The 14,010-nt window shown below is 38.2% G+C and overlaps 1 protein-coding gene across 2 annotated transcripts in view; it reads right to left on the bottom strand.

The window, feature by feature from the left end:
- Positions 1 to 14,010, bottom strand: part of ADAM9 (ADAM metallopeptidase domain 9) — a 108,066-nt gene that overhangs the window by 65,829 nt on the left and 28,227 nt on the right. For both annotated transcript variants that reach the window (XM_003777238.4, XM_009243738.2), the window contains exons 10-11: positions 12,978 to 13,059; positions 12,050 to 12,183 (exon numbers count right to left, since the gene is read on the bottom strand). In XM_003777238.4, the coding sequence (XP_003777286.1) occupies positions 12,050 to 12,183; positions 12,978 to 13,059 (216 nt within the window). The remainder of the gene's footprint in view (positions 1 to 12,049; positions 12,184 to 12,977; positions 13,060 to 14,010) is intronic.

The raw sequence follows: 14,010 nt of genomic DNA, 5'->3' as shown, positions 1-14,010 counted from the left end.
CTAGTTAATGAAGAAGCAGCCCTATCTATAGCTGGGTCTTTTGTACATCCAAGGAACTATCTATAGCTGGGTCTTTTGTACATCCAAGGAACTCTAAGAAACATATTTTTTGCCCTGAGTAGTCATGTTAAACTCTTCTTTGCTAACTGGTCTCTAGAAAAGTTGATAGTACTGACTCCTGCCTCTTGGATTGGAATGCAGTCTGCCTAGAACATTTTGGTACTGTTAACTGCTGTTTGACGAAAAAAAAAAAAAAAAAAGTCTATAGATGTGGGATGTGGAAGGATTTTAAAAGACTGGCAGAGAAAGAAAAAAGAACATAAACTATCAATGGTTTGAGACAAAAGAATAGGCAAAGGCAAAATTCTGACTCACGGAAAGAAAAGATTTAGCACAAGGCTTTTGTCAATAACAGAAAGACTTGTCTTCCTTATTCTTTTTCTTGCTACTAAGAATATTGTGGGGAGGAGTCCTTTTGTGCAATATCAATCAACCACTCATTCAACAAATATTTACTGAATATCTATTATGTACAAGGCATTCTTCTTGGTGCCAGGGATGAAACTGTGAACATAGCAGACAAAAATCCCTGCCCCTGTAAAGGTTACGATTATGATTCAGTGATTTACTTATATAATAAATTAGATAGCATATTATAAGGTAATAAGTGCTATGGGGAAAAAAGGCGACGGGGTGTGGGTGTGATGAGCTCTGCAGAGGAAGTGATGCTTTGTGATTTTAAAAGGGCAGTCAGGACAGGCACCTCAAACGTGAGAGTTCAATCAAAACTGTGTATCTGGGAGGAAAACACTATAGAAAGAAGGAATAGCAAATGCAAAAAATCTGAGGTAGAAGCTTTCCTGGCAGACTGAGTCAGTGAGGAAATGAGTCATGAGAGATACAGTCAGCAAAGACAGGAATAGGCCATTGTAGGAATGTGGCTTTCTACTCTAAGTGGAATGGGGAAGTTGGAAGGGGAAGACCATGGAAAGTGTTGAGCAGGAGTAACATGATTTGACTAATGTTTTAATAGGATCACCATACTTGTTCTATTAAGGAGGAAGACTGCAAAGAAGGCTCTTAGAGAAATCCACCAAACAGATGATGGTGGACCAAAATGAAACAGTGGGAGCTGTAAGAAGTGGCTGGATTGTTTTTGTTTTAAAGGAACAGCCATTAAGATGAAGAGTGAGAAAAAAGAGAAATCAAGAATGACTCCCAGGTTGTTGTCCTGGGATACTAGAAGGAAGGAGTTACCATTAATTCACATGGGGAAGACTATGGGTAGATCAGATTTTAGGACAACTTTAGGAGGGATCACAGGAGTTTGAGCCTATTAGACATCAAATAAAAATGTCAAAGCAGTATATAATAATTATTTGATAAAACAAAGAAGACTGCAGTTTAAACAGAGGCTTGTAATTGTTTTTTATTTTGTACTGTTGATCTTTATGTGGTAAGCACAGCGCCTGCTACATGGTATACATGCAATAATGTTTTCTGTAGGAATATATTTAATAATGTAATCCCAATGCTTTGGGAAGCTAAGGCAAGAGGATCACTTGAGCCCAAGAATTCAAGGCCACCTGGGCAACATAGTGAGACCCTGTCTCTACAAAAAATAAGCTGGGCATGGTGGTGCACACCTGTAGTCCCAGCTACTCAGGAGGCTGGGGTGGGAGGAGTTTAAGGCTGCAGTGAGCTATGATCAAGCCACTGCTCTCCAGCCTGGGCAACAGGGCGAGACCCTGTCTCCAAAAAAAAAAAACAAAACACACACACACTTAAATATATATTTAAATATATATACTACATAAATATATATTTATAAATTATATATATTTAATTAGACAATTGCCATAGAACTTGCACAGGCATATGTATAGTCCTATATTTTAGTCCCTAATTTCAACCTACATAAAGTCTACCACCTCTAAACAAGTTATTTTTTAAATATGCTCATTATTTGGTAGTTGAAGAATATTTTCTTATAAACAATGTTTCAAATGCTTGATCCTTCAGCAATCTACCAAAAAAAAAAAATTTCACCCACATGAATTGACTATAGAACTAAAAAGCATAACAAAATCATAGACACTTGTGGTGCTTTTTAACAGATGGAGATAGTAACAACATCCCCTGTGTTGGCCTTCAGTGAGACTTTAAAATGCTTTGGAGGCCACAGTGAAAATGCCCTTTCACTAGCCATCACTGGCTGGCACCTACGGCAACAAAAAGAATGATCTTTCTCCTGATACGGGGCTTGAAGAGCAACTCAAGTATTTCTACTCTCTATCACCTCTAGACTCTACAATATTAATGATTTATAGCCTCTCCTCCTCTCTTTTCTCACATCTAGGTGATTTTCCTAAAATGGCTTCAAAAGGAAATCAACAACAATGAAAATGTTTTACATGGAAATGACAAAAAAAAAATTTCAACTATCATTCAAAACATTATTTCTTTGAGTACTCTGAAAATTCCCAGAACACAATTTCCACAATTTCCACCATTACTATGCTGATTCCCACAGCCTAGGATTAGGAAGTCTTAAGAGAAGATTCTAAGTGCTGGTACTGAATTAGATTAAGAAAAAAACACCTGATTATGGAAGCCTGCTGACATTGAGGGGCAGAGTTAAGAAAGCCATGTCTCTAGAAAGGCACCTCCCAGGAAGAGCAACTCACACTTTCCAGAATCTAAGAGAAATGCATGAGAATACCACTGTGCCCCCAAAATATCATAAACAATAACAAAAAAATCTTATTACAAGGGTAGATTATCCATTTTATTAAATGGAACTGGCTCCCAATGACTGAGTTATCTGAGGGGAAAAAAATGAAACATCTACATCACTAGCATCTAAAAAAAAAAGCCAAACAAAATGATACAAAATTAATATTTATTAAACAGCCTATGAAATAGAGGGTAGGAAATCTGCCCTCAAAAAAAGAAAGTTTAATATCACCTTGGTAGTAAAAAGGAATCTGAGGAAAAATAAGAGAAAAAAATATGTATTACCTAGGATAACCTCATCCTAGTTCAGAAATTATTCTTTGTTTTGTTTTGTTTTGTTTTGAGACGGAGTCTCGCTCTGTCACCCAGGCTGGAATGCAGTGGCACGATCTCAGCTCACTGCAAGCTCCGCCTCCTGGGTTCATGCCATTCGCCTGCCTCAGCCTCCTCAGTAGCTGGGACTACAGGCGCCCGCCACCATGCCCGGCTAATGTTTTGTATTTTTAGTAAAGACGGGGTTTCACGTGTTAGCCAAGATGGTCTCGATCTCCTGATCTCGTGATCCGCCTGCCTCAGCCTCCCAAAGTGCTAGGATTACAGGCATGAGCCACCACACCCGGCCTAGAAATTATTCTTAAAAAAAATTTTAAATATAACGGCTACACAATATAAAATACCACATGAAGCCACAGTACACTACAAGAAAGAAAAAAACGAGCAGATAAAGTCCAATAAAGACTCCTAATACTAGTTCTAGGATTATCAAATGATAGCCATAAGACATTTATGCTTACTATGATCAGAGACAAAAGTGACAAGCATGAAAATTTGGGCAGGAAACTAAAATCTACAAAACTAATATATCAGATTTGAAAAAGAACCAGACAGAAATTTGACAAATGAAATAAGCAAAATTAATAATTCAATGGATAAGTTTAACAACAGACAAAACACCTATGAAGACAGAATCAGTGAGCTGAAAGATATCAGAAGAAATTACACAGAAGAAAAAAAACACAAAAAGATAGGAAACATATATTTAAAAACTAAGAGACAAAGGAGACATAGTGAGGTCTAACACACAGTTCACTAGAATCACAGAGGCGTAAGAGAGACAGCAAATGTGCAGACACCCTGTGTACACAGGCAATATGTAAAGAAGCAATATGTAAAGACATGACTGAGAATATTCCGACTGATGAAAAATATCAAGCCACAAACTTTAAAACACTAAAAAATTTCTAAGCAGGATATGAAGACATATATGTGTAAATGTGTTATATATACATAACATACGTATGTATGCATGTTATATATTTTTTTCTTTCTACAAAAGGAACATGATAATGAAACTTCAAAAAAAAAGTTTAAAGACAAAATTGTTAAAACAGTCATAGGTAAATAGACAGATTCATTTCAACGGAATAATGGTCTCACACCTGACATCTCAACAACAACATGGAAAGCAAAAGACAATGGAAAAATCCCAATATGATGAAAAATAACTGATGATCTACGACTCTATATTCAACAAAAATATCCTCAAAAAAGAGAAATAAAGACACCCTCAGGAGAAAAACAAAAACAAAAACTAAGAGATACACTACTACTAAACACACATTAAAGGAAAGTCAAAACTGGTTCTTTGATCAGACTGAAAAATGGATACCAAATGGAAGGTCAGAGATGCAAGAGGACCAAAGAGCAAGGGCAGTGGTCAAAATCTAAATGAATAATGATAAACAATCACTAATATCTTCCTGGCACACAGCTATATGAGTCAAGAAAGTGATGAATGGAGTTAAAGCACGATATAGTCTTTGAACTGTGTGGGGAAGGGTAAGATTTAATCGTAGACATGATAAATAAGAACATGTGTAATAATTTCCAGGGTAACTTTAAAAAAAAAAAGACTATAACTTCCATTCTAGAAATATGTCTAGAAGGAAAACAGTATCTACTAAAAACACTCTATCTGGCAGTGCACAGTGGCTCACACCTGTATTCCCAGCACATCAGGAGGCTAAGGTGGGAGGATTGCTTAGGCCTAGGAGTTCAAAACCAGCCTGGGCAACATAACAAGACCCCATTTCTACAAAGTGAAAATAAATATAAAAACACTCTATCAACCCAAAAGAAATAATACAGAAGATTTTGTTGTTGTTGTCGTCCCATTTTTAACTGATACACAATAGATGTATATATTCTCAGGATACATGTGATCACTTGATCCATTCATACAATGTGTAAAGACCAAATCAGGGTAATGGGAACATCCATCAACTTAAATATTTAAGACCAAAGACTTTTAAGAAAAAACCATAAAAGACAAATAAAGGAGATATAAGATGGTAGATTTAAACCCAAATGCTGTATTTAATTGATTCTAAAACACATTCTTTTCATATTTAAATAACTTTGAAATTGAGATTCATTTCAGATTACAATTGAAGTATTAATTTCATTGACACCATATTTCTTTCTCAGTGGTATGGAAAAAGTGGTGTATCTTATAATCAATGGCATTTAGATTTGATTAAATGGATCAGTAATTACAGTAAATATATTAAGTGATATAAGACATATATTTTCAATTTGGATTAAAAATAAAATTTAAATATATGTTTTGGAAGCATAACTATTAAAAATAAAAATAAACACACTGTCAACACTAAAAAAAAAAATGTGAGGAAGGTAAAGCAGTATCAGATTATTGGTAGTCCTAGCTACTGCAGTGAGAAAAGAAAAGGAAGTAAAAGGTATACTGACTGGAAAGAAAGAAAAACTGTCTTTGTACAGAGATAATATGATCATCTATGTAGAAAATCGAAAAGAATGGAAAAAGACTCCTGGAACTAAAAAGCAATTACAATAAGGTTATAGGATACAGGGTTAATAAACAAAAGTCAATTGCTTTCCTATATGCCAGCAATGAACAAGTAGAATTTGAAATTAAAAACATAACATCATGTACATTAGGACCCCCAAAAATGAGAGTTAGGTATAAATCTAACAAAATATGTATGAGATCTCTATGGGGAAACTATAACACTATCTGATGAAAGAATCAAAGAACTAAATAAATGGAGAGATATTTCATGCTCATATACAGGCAGACTCAATATTAAGATGTCAGTTCCCCAACTTGATCTATACATTCAATGCAATCCTAATCAAAATCCCAGCAAATTAGTTTGTGGATATAGATAAAACTGATTTTAAAGTTTACATGGGGTGGCAAAAGACCCAGAATAGCCAATATAATAGTAAAGAAGAAGAACAAAGTTGGAGGACTGGTGCTACCTGACTTCAAGACTTATTCTAAAGCTACAGTAATCAAGACTGTGTGGCCATTCCAAGATGGCTGAATAGGAACAGCTCCGGTCTGCAGCTCCCAGTGTGACAGACGCAGAATATGGTGATTTCTACATTTCCAACTGAGGTACCTGGTTCATCTCATTGGGACTGGTTGGACAGTGGGTGTAGCCCACAGAGGGTGAGACAAAGCAGGGCAGGGCATCGCCTCACCCAGGAAGCACAAGAGGTCAGGGGATTTCCCTTTCCTAGCCAAGGGAAGCCATGACAGACTGCACCCGGAAAATTGGGACAATCCCACCCAAATACTGTGCTCTTCCAATGGTCTTAGCAAACAGCACACCAGGAGATTATATCCCACGCCTGGCTCGGCGGGTCCTAAGCCCACAGAGCCTTGCTCACTACTAGCGCAGCAGTCAGATCGACCTGTGAGGCAGCAGCCTGGCAGGGGGAGGGGCGTCTGCCATTGCTGAGGCTTGAGTAGGTAAACAAAGCAGCCACGGAGGCTCAACTGGGTGGAGCCCACCACAGCTCTGCAAGGCCTGCTGCCTCTGTAGATCCCACCTCTGGGGGCAGGGCATAGCTGAACAAAAGGCAACAGAATCTTCTACAGATTTAAACGTCCCTGTCTGACAGCTCTGAAGACAGCAGTGGTTCTCCCAGCACGGTGTTTGAGCTCTGAGAACAGACAGACTGCCTCCTCAAGTGGGTCCCTGACACCCATGTAGCCTAACTGGGAGACACTTCCCAGTAGGGGCCAAATGACACCTCACACAGGCGGGTGCCCCTCTGGGATGAGGCTTCCAGAGGAAGGATCAGGCAGCAATATTTGCTGTTCTGCAATATTTGCTGTTCTGCAGCCTCCACTGGTGATACCCAGGCAAACAGGGTCTGGAGTGGACCTCCAGCAAACTCCAACAGATCTGCAGCCGAGGGACCTGACTGTCAGAAGGAAAACCAACAAACAGAAAGGAATAGCATCAACATCAACAAAAAGGACATCCACACCAAAACCCCATCTGTAGGTCACCAGCATCAAAGACCAAAGGTAGATAACACCACAAAGATGGGGAGAAACCAGAGCAGAAAAGCTGAAAATTCTAAAATTCAGGGCACCCTTTCTCCTCCAAAGGATCACAGCTCCTCGCCAGCAACGGAACAAAGCTGGACAGAGAATGACTTTGACAGGCTGACAGAAATAGGCTTTAGAAGGTTGGTAATAACAAACTTCTCCAAGCTAAAGGAGGATATTTGAACCCGTAGCAAGGAAGCTAAAAACTTTGAAAAAAGATTAGACAAATGGCTAACCAGAATAAACAGGGTAGAGAGGACCTTAAATGGCCTGATGGAGCTGAAAACTATGGCACGAGAACTATGTGACGCATGCACAAGCTTCAAGACTGTGTTATTGGCAAAAGATGACAAATAGATAAAGAGAACAAGAGAGCCCAAAAAGAGTCTTACATAAATACAGCTAACTGATCTCTGACAAAGGAGCAAAGGCAATACAATAAAAGATAATCTTTTCAACAAATGGTGCTGGTACAATTAGATATTCATATGCAAAAAATAAATAAATAAATCTAGACACAGATCTTACATCCTCCACAATTAACTCCATGTGGATCAAAGATCTAAGTGTAAAATTCAAAACTCTAAAACTCCTGGGAGATAACATAGGAGAAAACCTAGATCACCTTGGATATGGCAATTATTTTTTAGATACAACACAAAAGGCATCGTCCATGAAAGAATTAAAATATTAAATGTATGCTCTGTGAAAGACAATATTAAAAGAATGAGAAGATAAGCTACAGACTAGTAGAAAATATTTGCAAAAGACATATTTAATAAAAGACTCTTATCCAAAGTACGCAAGCAACTCTTAAAACTAAAAAATAAGAAAAACAATCTGATTAAACAATGGGCCAAAGACCTTCACAGATGCCACAAAGAAGACATAAAGAAGGCAAATAAACACAAGAAAAGATCATCTACATCCTATGTCATCAGGGAAATGTAAATTGAAACAATGAGATACCACTACATGCCTATAGGAATGGCCAAAATCCAGAATACTGACAACACCAAATTCTGACAAAGATGTAGAGCAACAGCAATTCTCATTCACTGTTGGTGGGAATACAAAATGGTATAGCTACTTTGGAAGACAATTTGGCAGTTTCTTACAAAACTAAACATACTGTCTTTACATAGGATCCAGCAATCACATCCCTTGGTATTTACCCAAAGGAGCTGAAAACATGATCACACAAAACCCTGCACACGGACACTTATGGCAGCTTTTTTCATAATTGCCAAAGCTTAGAAGCAACCAATATGTCCTTCAGTAGGTGAATGGTTAAACAGTGGTACATCCAAACAATGGGTTATTATTATTCAGCACTACAAATAAATGAGCTATCAAGACATGAAAAGATGAGGAACCTTAAACACATATTGCTAAGTGAAAGAAGCCAATGTGAAAAGGCAACATACTGCATGATTCTAAATATATGATATTCGGGAAAACACAAAACTATGGAGACAGTAAAAAGACTAGTGGTTGCCAAGGGTTGGAGGGGTGGAGAGAGATGACTAGGTGGAGCACAGAGGATTTTTTAAGGCAATGGAAATATTCTGCATGATACCATAATGAGGGATACTTGTCATCATACACTTGTCCATACCCATAGAATGCACAACACCAAGAGTGAACCATAAAGTATGGACTTTGAGAAATCATCATGTGTCAATATAGGTTTGTCAGTTTTAACAATAATACTACTCTGTTGAGGGATATTGAAATGGAGAGACTATGCAAGTGTGGGGACAGAAAGTATATGGGAGAAGTCTTTCTACTTTCCTCTTGATTATTCTGTGAACCTAAAACTGCTTAAAAAAAAAAAGTCTTCTCAAAATACTGAAGAGGAAGGAACACTTCCAAACTCATTGTATGAGCCCAGCATCACCCTAATATCAAAGTCAGACAAGGGACAACCAGAAAAGAAAACTGTAAGTCAATATCCCTAGCAACATAAATGTAAAAGTCCTAGCAAACAGAACTCGCCAACACACCAGAAACATCAGGCCCTCTGATCAAATGAGATCGGTACCTGGGACATAAGGACGGTTCAACACAGAAAAATGTATTAACACCACATTAACAGAATCAAGGATCAAAGTCACATAATCATCTCAATAGGCGCCAAAAAGGCATTTGATAAAATTCAACATTCTTTCACAACAAAAAATCTCAAAAAACTAGGAAGAGGGAAATCACTTCAATATAATAAACGCCATATATGAAAAGCCCACAGACAACATCATACTCCACAGTGAAAAATCAAAAGCTTTCCCACTAAGCTGGACAAGACATAGGTACTCACTTTGTCCACTTCTATTCAAGAGATAAGAAGTCACTGGGAGAATAAGGCTGAATAATTCCCCTGGAACCCTCTCTATTATCATTGTTATGAGTGTCCCTCTACCTCATGTTATCAGTGTCCTCGTGTTATCAGTGTCCTTCTACCTCAACTCATATGGGGTCAGTCTCCCCTGTAGCTACAGAGACTCTCCAAGATCCAGTAATGAACAGTTCACTCCCTTTCTACCTACTGTATCCCTAGCAAGTTTATACACATGCAAGTCAACCAAAAAAACAACAACAACAACACTTTTTTGGCTCTTCCCTTGGGAAAATGATGGATATCTTAAATTTGAGATCATGTTATCTTCATATTTAAACGTCAATATGCACTGTTTTAAATATAATATTCAAAAATACCATTCTCCTCAAAATATTTTAATTATACTGTAAGTCTGCTTGACACAGGGTTGACTTTAGGGGAGTGGTTTTAAATACCAACTCACTCAGGTTTCTGTTATTAACATCCAGTTTTGTCATACTGAGGCCTGTTCTGTTGTTTCACCACCCTCGGTCCTCCCAATCCTCCACATTCTGCTCTATTTTATTTCCCATAGCACTTACCGCCTTCTAACACTCTATATTATTGATTTTCTTATGTTTATAGATTGTCTTCCCCCCAGATGTAAACTCCTTGAAGGGTGAGTCAATCTAACTCACTGAGGTATTCCAAGTGCCGAGAACAAAGTCTGGCAGGTGGTCAGTGCTCAATAAATGTTTGACAAGTTGGTGAATAAAGTGTGGGTCCACTCTTCATTGCTTCCTATAACATATTAAATTCCACTATGGCACTGTTTCATAACATTCCCTCCTTACCTCTGAATGCTTCTTTTTTATTTTAATCTATGACTTATCTCATTGTTCATTACTCATTTCTTGTTTCCCTGAACTCACATCTTTCTCAACTTCACTGCTGGCCAAAGCAAATCCTAAATTTATTTCCCTCTCCTACAGGAAATCTTTTACAAACATATGACATTCCTTACGTACCTAATTTTTTTTTTTATGAAGCATGGCTTTTTGTAAGTACTATTTTAACTCTTCCATGTCTATTTTTGAGCCTAGTATTTGTTCAAAAACTGTAAATTCTGCTTGAGTGCTTCCCTTTATACTAGCATGTGATTGAAATTGTCTTGTCCACTCAGATCTTCAGCTGAAAGCCTGGTTGACAGGAGTTTTTATTACTCTGTCACTGCTTCAGGAGCCTGAGGGAAGTGGGAAGGGGCATGAACGCTTGGGGCCACGGATATTCCCCATGTGAAATCTTCATCTGTGTTTCTTTGTTTGTTTTGAAACAGGGTCTTGCTCTGTTGCCCAGGCTGGAGTGCAGTGGCACAATCATACCTCATTGCAGCCTTGAACTCCTGGGCTCAAGTGATCCTCCTGCCTCAACCTCCTGAGTAGCTGGGACTACAGGCACGCACCAACACACCCAGTTAATATTTTATTTTTTATTTTTTTTATTTTTATTTTTCTAGAGACAGGGTCTCACCGTGTTGCCCAGGTTGGTCTTGAACTCCTGGTCTCAAGCAATCCTCCCTAAGTGCTGAGATTATAGGCATGAGCCACCATGTCCGTCCTGTATTTGTTAAAGATACCATCTCTCATATCTAATTTTCACTCAGGCTCAGCATCTACACACGTAAGAACTACAGTTATGTTCAGCTCTCTGCTTAGGACTCCTGCCTTCTAAATTAGGAAGGAACGTCGTTGGCATTACAATGAATCTGCATTAGAAATCTATATTTCTGATGCCCAACCACCATGGGATCTTCTATTATAATTATTTTTTAGCTCTGCGACAGCAAAGAGTTCTAAGATCAGATCACAGGCTTTGACTTCCTGACTTTGAATCCCAGTCAGCAATTTGGATGTGTGACCTCAGTTTCCTCATCTGCAAATGGAGATAAAGTATGTGTACCTCATTTCACTGATGAGTAGTGAGTGGATACCTTTTAAATGGCTACAATAGTGCCTGTATATAAAAAGAGCTTAATAAATGTTAACCATTCTCTCTCCTCTTCTCTGTCTTGCCTCCCACCTTTATCTCTATAAAACAGGGTTTTTCAATAGAAATATATCAGGATCTCTTCTACCTACAGTGACAATGCAGCACTTTCTCAAAAAGAGGTTTGTGAAGAAATTTCTTATACAGTCCTTCAATGTAATCCAATCCACATTGAACCTAGCAGAAACTCCCTCCTAATTTCTAATTCAGATATAAACTTTGCCATGTTCTTATACTTTCAGTCTATAATTGGTTTACAGAAGAGTGTAGTTACATACTTGTGCCTACATAAGTGTTGCCTTCTTAAAGCTCTCTGGAATTATTTAATTAAAAAATAGACTTCAGCAATACATCAGGTAACAAACTCCACATGTACCCCCTAAATCTAAAAGGCTGGAAAAAAAAAAAAAGACTTCTCATTGGTATGTCATGTAATTAATTTCAGCAAACCGGAAATAACATTTCCTGTTTTCCCAATGTAGACATGAATATCCCTTACAGTGTAAGAAACATGGATCTACAATATGAAACAAAGGAGAAGAAGAAAGAACCCAGGTACTCACGATGCTCCTGAATTCATGATGCAGCTCTTTGCTCCACAGGAACAATCTCTCCCATCATCGTGATTCATTCCAAGATTATGACCCAATTCATGAGCAACAATGGAAGCAAATGTCTCCACAGTGATTTGTCCAAACTGTTCAGAACAGGAAGGTAGTCATTAGGTTTCTGAACGCAAAGAAAATGTTTTGCTACTCAGATTATTTTTTCACAAAAGGAAATTTATTCACTACACTGTTGACAGCCTACATGATAAATCAAGCATCCAACAACAGTCTTTATACATTTCAGTCTAGTAAGAAAGTAACATGAATTACACACTGATGATGGACATGGATCCTTCAAGCAAGAGATCAACCACTTTAGCACCAACAGATTACTCATGGTAGTTTATAGGAAAACAAGTTGATGGTTCTAATTTAATTCTCTAAAATGGAGTACACGTTTCCTCACCCATAAAAAGTAAAGAGCTACACTCATAAGTGGGAGTTGAACAATGAGAACACATGGACACAGGGAGGGGAACATCACACACCGGGGCCTGTCGGGAGGTGGGGAGCAAGGGGAGGGAGAGCATTAAGACAAATACCTAACGCATGCGGGGCTTAAAACCTAGATGACGGGTTGATAGGTGCACCAAACCACCATGGCACATGTATACCTATGTAACAAACCTGGACGTTCTGCACATGTGTCCCAGAACTTAAAGTAAAATAAAATAAATAAAAAAGAAAAGAGCTAACAAACACATAGCACATATTTAAAAACTTGACCCAGTCTCTAGGGAAAGAACCCATCTGCGACTTCTACTGTGTTCCTCATAACACCCAAAATATTGTTTTAAGGACCAGGGGAGGAAGTATACAGTCAATAAATGCTTGCTATTGTCCCAGTGCAAACATCCAAAGTTAAACATCAAGAACAACGTACCACATTAATCCCGCCTGCGTGGCTCCTTGAACACACTGTTCCCACAAATGCCATTCCTGCAGTTCCACCAAAACCTTTCTTTCTAAATGAAAATGTAAAAGTTAAAAAATGTTCTTGGGGAAAAAAGGAACACATTGCTTTTATTTTATGAATAACCTCACTGGATTGGGAGAACCTACAAAACATGGCAGAAAAATGGCAAAAAAAAAAATTCTGAAATCAGAATATAATTATGCCTTATCTCCTTCTTATTAATTTTTTCAGACAAATGAAGACACTTTCTGGATACTGAGACAAGTTTGTTTCTTTTTACTTTCTAGATGAAACGTCTCCTAAAATACATTAGGTTTATTTATATATTTATTATATTTAATTATATATTAAAATACACATTTTAGTGAGGAGAGACAGATAACGAATGAAATGAATATGTTTATATGGGCAGCTGCAGGGCAGTGAGCAGGGTGAACATGAAAGTAAGGATGGGCCAGACGTGGTGGCTCATGCCTGTAATCCCAGTACTTTGGGAGGCCGAGGTGGGCAGATCACCTGAGGTCAGGAGTTTCAGACCAGCCTGGCCAACATCATGAAACCCCATCTCTACTAAAAAAACAAATACGAAAATTAGCCAGCCATGGTGGCGCACACCTGTAATCCCAGCAACTCGGGAGGCTGAGGCAGAAGAATCATTTGAACCCAGGAGGCGGACACCACAGTGAGCCAAGACTGCACCGCTGCACTCCAGCCTGGGTGATAGAATGAGACTCTGTCTCCAAAATTAAAAAAAAAAAAGAATTCAGGATGGGCCCTGTGTGCCTCCCCAATCACTCCCCACACCTGTACCTCAGCACCTGTTCCCTCTGCCTGGACCTCTCTTCCCTAATATTAATATAACCCAGACTCATTCCCTCACCTCCTTCAGGTCTTTACTCAGAAGGCATCTCCCTGGCTAGACCATGTCACCTCAAAATTCAACAGTGAATAACACTGTTTTTCTAAACTTTTACCTAAAATTTTAATCACAACCTCCAAT

This window comes from Pongo abelii, chromosome 7 (assembly GCF_028885655.2).
Source record: "Pongo abelii isolate AG06213 chromosome 7, NHGRI_mPonAbe1-v2.0_pri, whole genome shotgun sequence".
Lineage (NCBI taxonomy): Eukaryota > Metazoa > Chordata > Mammalia > Primates > Hominidae > Pongo > Pongo abelii.
The sequence above is the reverse complement of the archived record's forward strand: the minus strand, read 5'-3'. Positions and strand labels throughout refer to the sequence as shown.